The sequence below is a fragment of the Podarcis muralis genome, chromosome 17, assembly GCF_964188315.1.
Source record: "Podarcis muralis chromosome 17, rPodMur119.hap1.1, whole genome shotgun sequence".
Classification (NCBI taxonomy): Eukaryota; Metazoa; Chordata; class Lepidosauria; order Squamata; family Lacertidae; genus Podarcis; species Podarcis muralis.
The window spans coordinates 22,292,475-22,301,004 of record NC_135671.1 but is presented as its reverse complement, the minus strand read 5'-3'; the positions used below and the strand labels follow the sequence as shown (position 1 = coordinate 22,301,004).

General features: G+C 43.6%; 1 protein-coding gene across 4 annotated transcripts in view; it reads right to left on the bottom strand.

Annotated features, from left to right (window-relative positions):
• Positions 1 to 1,192: 1,192 nt before the first annotated feature.
• Positions 1,193 to 8,530, bottom strand: part of SPATA6L (spermatogenesis associated 6 like) — a 28,264-nt gene continuing 20,926 nt past the window's right edge. For 3 of the 4 annotated variants that reach the window (XM_028711927.2, XM_028711923.2, XM_028711926.2), the window contains 3 exons: positions 7,993 to 8,086; positions 5,295 to 5,413; positions 1,193 to 2,420 (listed from right to left, as the gene is read on the bottom strand). In XM_028711927.2, the coding sequence (XP_028567760.1) occupies positions 5,312 to 5,413; positions 7,993 to 8,086 (196 nt within the window). In that variant the 3' untranslated portion in view covers positions 1,193 to 2,420; positions 5,295 to 5,311. The remainder of the gene's footprint in view (positions 2,421 to 5,294; positions 5,414 to 7,992; positions 8,087 to 8,530) is intronic. The other variant, XM_028711924.2, reaches the window with a different exon arrangement.

Below are 8,530 nucleotides of genomic sequence, written 5' to 3'. Positions count from 1 at the left end.
CAGACCTGGTTGATTGAACAGGCTTACTTGCAGGCAAGTATGTATAAGATTGCAGCCTGAATCTGATTTAAGAATGAACCATTTAATTTACTCTAAAGCAAGCAGCAGGGTAAGTTATAAAGGTAAAGGACCCCGGATAGTTAAAGGCGACTATGGAGTGCGGTGCTCATCTTGCTTTCGGCAAGGGAGCCGGTGTTTGTCCACAGGCAGCTTTCTGGGTCATGTGGCCAGCAGAACTAAACCACTTCTGGCGCAACGGGACACCGTGACGGAAGCCAGAGTGCACAGAAATGCTGTTTACCTTCCCGCCAGAGTGGTACCTATTTATCTACTTGAGCTGTTGTGCTTTCGAACTGCTAGGTTGGCAGGAGCTGGGACCGAGCAAGGGGAGCTCACCACCATAGAGCGGATTAAAACTGCCGACCTTGGGCAAGCCCAAGAGGCTCAGTGGTTTAGACCGCATCCCTTAGGATAAGTTATATATTATACCAAAAGGCCATTCCCATGTGGATGGTTCACATGGCAGGAATTTATATTTCAGTGTCTTGATTGCACTCATCAATGCATTCAAGATGTGAACACACATGTTGTTGCGCTGATGAATGCAGTAAAGGCATTTAAACATGGCAGGGGTTTTGAACAGCAACCACATGTAGCAAGTTACATTTAATTGGCTGTATCTGCAGAACTTAAAAGATAAAACATTAATATTTCAAATTGCTCAGTGCTTCTGAGGGGAGAGAAGGATGTTCGCCACACAGTCGGTGGCTGTGAAATAGTAATGAGTTCATCATTGCTATAGAAAAGAGATTAGTTTAACTTCTGGCTAGCTCTTGATTAATTCATGCATTTAAGTTTGCAAATCCTGGGAAATATCTCATGGTAGTCTGCTAAAACAAAGTCAAATCAGAAATGTCTGCTTTAGAGGATCAGGAATAATGTAGATGAAAAATGCAGATTTAAAATCCTCCAACGACAGAGCTGGCAAGCTGGAGTTAGGATTCACTCCATTTCTACTGAAAGAGACTACATTTTCCAGCTGAGCATCAGTCATAAATTAAACAGGTGCATCTTCAACAGCATGGAAATGATGTCATAAATTTCTACATTTTATACAACAGTGAAAGGCACTGAGCCTCTTTATGGGAAAAAGAGGCAGTTTTGTTTCTTTCTGCAATGGGACAAACAAGACCTGGATCTTTGTATTTATTGTAAAGATTTTTTTAAAGAAAAATGTAAATAGCATCCTGAAGACAGAATCGGGAGCCAAAACGACCTTAACAGATTGGAGACCTGGGTCCAAAATAATAGAATAATAATAATAATAATAATAATAATAATAATAATAATAATAATAATAAATTTATTTATATCCCACCCTCCCAAGCCATAACCAGGCTCAGGGTGGCTAACATCAAAATATAAATACATTAAAACATAAAATTCAGCAATCAACTGAAATACAGCTTAAAACCGGATTAAAATCAAACAAGATCAGAAGGCAACCCGCAAATTTTGACTTTAGGGGTTGGGAACCTTAGGTATTCCGCAGGCTCAGCTATTTATATGAGCTGGTGAGATGAGTTAGAGAGGCCTCTTATATATAGGGTCTCGTAGGAAGAGAGGGGTCAGACTGGGACCTGACCAAAGGCCTGGCGGAACAGCAATGTCTTACAGGCCTTGCGAAAAGATGTTAAGTCCCGCAGGGCCCTGGTCTCTTGTGGCAGGGCGTTCCACCAGGCTGGTCAAGGCCAGTCTAACCTCCTTGAGGCCCTGAATTTCAGTAGGGGCAAATGTAACATTCTACACTTAGGCAGGAAGAGCCAGCTGCACGAATATAAATGGTGAGGGATTTATGCTGCCTACAACCAGCAGAAATACCTCTGACAGTAGCATCCTCTTACCTGTAATTTGGGTGGGCGGAGTTTGCAGAACTGGGCGGAGCCAGGAGAGGGCTGCTCAGTGGACCTTGAATTTATCCTAGAGTGGTTCTTCAAAGTTTGCTGTGCATCTTACCAGCACGAAACCAAACTCTTTCCCCTCGCCTTTATTCAATTCAAAATGGTATTCGCTTCCAAATTTCTAAAACTAAGCTTTACAATGAGGACACAGTCCTGAGTGGTAACATAATTCCAAGTAGGTTTTTCATGGAAAATACTTTCAGCAGCCAAAATCTTAAAGAAGTATATAACACCATCAATAGGACCATGACATCAACCCACAATAAGCTGATAGGCTTGCACTTGTTTGAAAATGTATAAATCAAACCTTTAATCAGCACTACAATACAGAGTGTTGTTTTCAAACCAATTTAGACATAACATCACACAGAAAATAAACCATTCATCAGTTAGCTCTAGAACAAAAGTCTTGCCAGCAATGGCTCTTCAGGTCGATATCCCAAGGCTGCTGCATTCTTTCTGGAAAAAAGGTGTTAAATTGTCTATTACTACAGGATGGGGGAAACTGATAAAATATTACAGAGAAACCTCATGCTTGGACAAACCCGTAGATCCTCTTCTAGTTTTGTCTTTGTTTTGCAAGGAACTGTAACATCATTGCTCTGAATGCAGTTCTCCAATGATGACTGCAAACTAAGCAGCAATCAATTGTTTTATTTGTATGCAGCCTTTCTGAAGTTAAAACCATGCTCAAGGCGGCTTACAATATATAAGAAATTACGTTAAGTACAAACATAACAGAAGTAGCCATAAACAATAAATAAAACATCAAAAAGCACACAACCAAATTAAACTATTTCTAGATAAGTAGTTTTCAATTGTCCAGTTGCAGGGACCCTTATTAACAATCTATTGTAGAAAACCTTCTGCGCATCTACTTAAGAATTTCCATCTTTTACAATGGATTCTGGAGCATGCATCCATTTATAGTTTGCGCAAGGTGCTAGCCAGTCCTGTTTATTTCAGTCATTCATTCATTTATAATAAATTTTATATGCTGCTTTTTTGGACACACGAAAGGAGAGGAGAAAGGAAGCAAGAAGAAATTCCGACAAAAGAAGAATGGCAGACAAAATTAATGGACTATGCAGAATTGGACAAAATGACAGGAAGGATTCGAAACCTGCGGGACCAGAGATTTGCAGAAGATTGGAAGAAATATAGGAATTACTTGAAGAGCAACTGTAATCAACAAATTACGCGAGTAGTTTTGTAAGGAGAAATAGACAAAGCGGTACGAAGTAGAAAAAGATAGAGATATTGGTTATGAGATTGAAATGTAATAGGGAAAATTAAGAAATACATACTAAGAGATTAGACTGGAAAATTTTCAGTCAGGGCGGATGGAAGTAAAAAAAAATTGAATAAAATGTAAAAGTATGTTTAATTACTGTTGAAAATGATATGTTAAAAAACTAATAAAAAATTATATATATATATATATATATATGCTTTCGTAGATTTTCACGGGTACAGGAATGCAGGTTTTGGTGTCCTCGGGTGTCTTCCCGTGTAAAAGATGGGGTGTCTAGGCGACGTTTCGACGAGGTCTCACTCGTCATCTTCAGGCTGGTGCTTTCGGCTTCTTGTTACTGGAACAGAGCAGGATCTCAGTGTTTGAGTTCCTATAAATACTGTTGAGGAGGTGTGGTGTATAGCCTCCAATGTTCTGGGCAGAGAGGAAGTTCCCAGGCTAGTGTGCCTTTTCTTCTTTTGTTCCTTAATTACTTGAGGGATATCTTGAGTGATTTCTTGAGTGATATCCTGAGTACCACTTAGGTGGGTCATTAGGTGTGGATTACAGTACAGCCATCTTCTCAGAAAAACTCTTCACAAAGTTCAAGAGGTCAAGACACAAAGGCCTTAGCAACTAATCCACACCTAATGACCCACCTAAGTGGTACTCAGGATATCACTCAAGAAATCACTCAAGATATCCCTCAAGTAATTAAGGAACAAAAGAAGAAAAGGCACACTAGCCTGGGAACTTCCTCTCTGCCCAGAACATTGGAGGCTATACACCACACCTCCTCAACAGTATTTATAGGAACTCAAACACTGAGATCCTGCTCTGTTCCAGTAACAAGAAGCCGAAAGCACCAGCCTGAAGATGACGAGTGAGACCTCGTCGAAACGTCGCCTAGACACCCCATCTTTTACACGGGAAGACACCCGAGGACACCAAAACCTGCATATATATATATATATATATATATATATATATATATATATATATACACACACACACACACACACACACACACACGAGAAGTGAGAGGAGGCTGAGGGGACACTCCACAAGGGAGGGTGTTTGAAAAAGGGTGAGAGGCTGCCAGTTCTGCAGGCAAGGGGTGACAAAACTGGACTCTTGAGCCCCACAGGGGTGCCACAGAAATAATGTAGTTGGTTAAAGGAGCCGTGGACTCAAAAAGGCTGAAAACCTCTGACTTAACAGATTCAAGTTACAAGAAAGGAGATTCCAACTAAACACCAGGAAGAACCTTCGGACCGTGGGACAGTGTGGAAGGTGGTGGAAGCTGCAGGGCTTCCACATTGCCAGTCTGGGTTTCTTGCACGCTCTTTAAATGAATGGCAGAACACGAGGGACAACGGCATCTTCATAGCAGAGCACCAGACAGGTCCTAGCCATAGCTGTCAACCGTCCCTTATTTGGCGGGAAAGTCCCTTATCCCAGTGCCATGTCCCGCTGCTGTCCCTTATTGATGATGTCCCTTAAATTTCCCGGGTTTCAAAGGAAGCAGCTCCTCTCCCTCCCTGCCGGCCAGGGAGGAGGGAGGCTCCAACTGTGTTGCTTGGCTGCGTTGCTCACCCAATAAGGAGTCTAAGAATGACTGGGGGGTGGAGCTTGCATGCTTCGTGCTGATCAAATTGGCCGCGTTGCCTGGGGACTCGCCTTTGCTCAGCACTTCCCAGTGGAGAGGTGACGGTGGTTTTCCTTGCTGCATCCCCTTTGCCGGGTTGCTGGCTGTGGGAACCACCGCTTGAAGCTTTGTTTGGCTGCTGGTTGACTAAAATCCCTTATTTTGGCTGCCGAGCCCTTATTTTCGAGGCTGCTGGTCCCTTATTTTCAAATCTGTAAGTTGACAGCTATGGTCCTAGCAATAAGCAAGATACCACTGCAATCACTCTCATCCTGCCTGACCCACGTCGGTGTGAGAATTGCACCTTACGGGGCCTGGAATGCTGTTGTAATAGTTTATCTTACCGATTTGTAGCAGGCTTTATATAACCTTCCCAGTGCTTTTTTCTAACCTTCTGAAATAGACTAGTCCAATAAATCAAGAGAGAAGGAGGTGTCTTTATGCAGCATACCTTGCCAATGACAGCAGTTACAAGCAGTATCTTTGTTCCGTTGAGTCACACAGTGGGGAACTCCTCAAAGAGATGGACCTTCTTTCAAGGACATCATCAATTTCGGAATCAGTGGCTCCCTGCAAAATAGTTGCCCCGTTAAACCTGGGTTGTTCATCGTCATCAGCGCTGCTAAATGTGCCTAGCTGAAAACAAATATATCAGCTGTTCTAGGAGAATTAAAAGAAGCTTATCGCTGCACGTTTGGGAACAACTGATGTATGACACTGTCCTCTAGCTCTGTCGGTCAAAGTACCTTTCTATTAAGGTTCATTAGAAGAATGTATCATCTTGGAGAGACAACAGCAAGTAATGTCACTTTGGGTTAACTCACATGGATCTGTGTCTCCATCATGGGAGCTTTGAAATTAGTGAGTGAAAGCAGTTTCTGATTTAAACATGGCATAACATTGAGATCCTGGAGGGGGAGATGAATGGCCACAAAAAATTATGAGCAGAAAAAAAGGCTTTTCGGTAGAGTTAAATCAGGGGTGGGGAATTCCCCCTCCACAAGCTGGATGTGGACCACAACTTGATTTCATCAGGCCCTTGCGGGTCCCCTTCTAGCCATCAGATGTTTGGCAGAGAGGACCTGTGAAGATATAGGGCTCTGATGTCCCACAGAGTGCACACCTGCAGCTCCTTCCTCTGCAAGACAACCAAAGCATGGGGGAAAGGCTCAGCTGAGGCACATTTATGTTCCTTGCAAGGTGCAAAAAGTGCCTATGGGTTTTGCAACTGTGTGCATGCAATTTTCAGGATACAGTTGCATTTTGAAATTTGAGGCATTGCATATCTGCAAAGAAAAAATTGCAATTCAAATATGCACTGAACTTATTTGCATTCTTCTGCTGTGATTATTTTGCATAGTTGGGGAAAATGAAGGCTGTTTGAGGAGCTTTCTGCTTGTTTAAAACCATAGAATTGTAGAGCTGGAAGAGACCACAAGGGTCATGTGGTCCAACCCCTGGCAATGCAGTAAACATTTGCCCAATGTAGGGCCCGCAACCCTGATGTCAGGGAACTGCCATCAGCTCAAGGGCAAGAGGGGAAAAGGGTGAGAGGGGATGGATTACAGAGAGCCCCCAAAGATCGTGGGAAGCAGCACTTCCTCAGCGGAGGAAGGTAGCCACGCCTCTAGTGGAGAGGAGATGCAGGGCTCGGAGGAGGCGAGGCAGTGCCAGGACACCTTGCCTGAGCAAAGCAGGGAGGAGAGAGGTCCTCCGTTACCCATGCCCTCCTTGCGCAGTAGGCTTCCACGCAGAGAGGGGAAGCGCAGACTGGGCGTCAAGAAACTACTGTGCTGGGGAAGGTTTAAGGACCGCCCACTCTCAGATTCTGCCAGTGAATGAGCGAGCCACGGAATAGTGGCACTCTGCATGGTGAAGGGTTTTTTTTGGCACCAATAACAAAGGCTTTACAACAAACCAGGGAGGCATTTGCCTGATTGCTCTCGAGCAACCCCGATACCCTTACGCCTGAGATTAAGTGTCTCATGCTCTACCAACTGAGCTTGATTGTTTTAATAATTATTGATAACCCACAGGCTATGTGAATCACCCAACTGACTGATCTTGGCAACATCCAAGGCTTCCCGAATAGGCAAAAGTGTCACAACCTCTTTAGCTGCTGTAGGCTTTAGCTGCTGAGGTCATAAAGGACTGGTGTATCTTGAGCCAGGCTTTGGGTCTTGCATTGGGCAGCTTGGAAAAGGAACACAGAAGTTTAAAGCCCAAAGCAGATGTTACTCTAGATGGGCAGCTGCTGAAAACAGCATGCACATATCAACTTCCCCACCTGCCCGCACAACATCTGTTGTCATTCACCTAATGTCCCTTCAACATTCAAATGTGGGCAAGAACCGGCCTTGTCATTTTCCACATGGAACTGTTGCCACCGCGCACTCTCAAGATGGTCCCACGCTTGTAATCCACATGAACAATCCTCATCCATCTGGTTGGGTCATTTAAACACCACAAAACCCACACGGGAGCCATTCATAGAAAAACGGCTGCCACGTAACTATGGGAACATCTAAAAGGACACAGGATCTAGGCAAAGCGATGAGTCTTTGTCTCCCATTATCAGCAGCCATTGAAATTGAGAGGGTGGGGAGGGGTGGGATGTCATGTCGCAGAGCTAAGTTGCAGTACATAGAGAGACAGAACTAGGCATGTTGCTGCCATTTTTCATGGCACCCATTGATCAGAGAAACATCTAGATTGGCCCCGAGCAACTTTGGCTAAAACTTTAAACCACAACTCCGCTCAGTTAATGAGTGTTGACTAGGGTTGCCATATTCCCAAAAGCGAAAATCCGGACAAAGTCGTTGACCTTTGTTGACATCTCCCCAAAAAATCCGCCCGGATGCCATTTTGACAGTCTGATTCCCAGACGTATGGCAGCCCCAGTGTTGACTGAAATGTTTTGATTTAATAGAGATAAATAAGTCGACAGAAGTGTTACACGAATGACAAGTCCCATCATCCCTGACCTTTGGCCTTGCCTGCTGGAAGCTGGAGACCAATCCATATGGAAGACCACAGTATATCTACTCCTGTTTTATATGTAAAGCCATATAAGGCTTTATAAGACTTCACTCTTGCAACTGGAGTGAGAGGAATCAATAACAGTTCTGCTTAAAGCACATCATACTTACAAAGGATAGTCTTTGTATGGCCTCGTCTGAAGTTAGAAGGTTTTTCACTCTCTCGTTAATCTCTTCCCAGCTTGAATTCGGGCTGGAATATATCCTGAAAAAAATGTCAGGGAACTCAAGTCACTTGATACTAAGCGTTTGTGATTTCTCTCCATATAGTCCCATCACGTAACGCAAGTAATGTCAAGTAGCGACCAGTTCCTAGTTCCACTCCCCACCATCACAGAAGCCTCTGAACCTCTTTTATGGCTGTGAAATTAGGCAGCCAGAGAATTTTTTCAACCTCTGACCTCTATGTTCTGCAAGTTAGGACCAAGAGACACCCATAGAATGACTCTCCTTGCTACTACGAACATCAAATGGAACGGTTCCGCAGAGGAGGCCAACTTTTGCCAAAGTGCTGACTATCAACCCAAAGTATCTCTTTGACAAAGCAATGGCAAAGGAATCCAAATATATGGAATTCTCTCAGATCTTCTTGGCTATTTTTATACCACAAGGTCAGGATTGTTTATGGGGCCTGCCTGGAACATAGCTC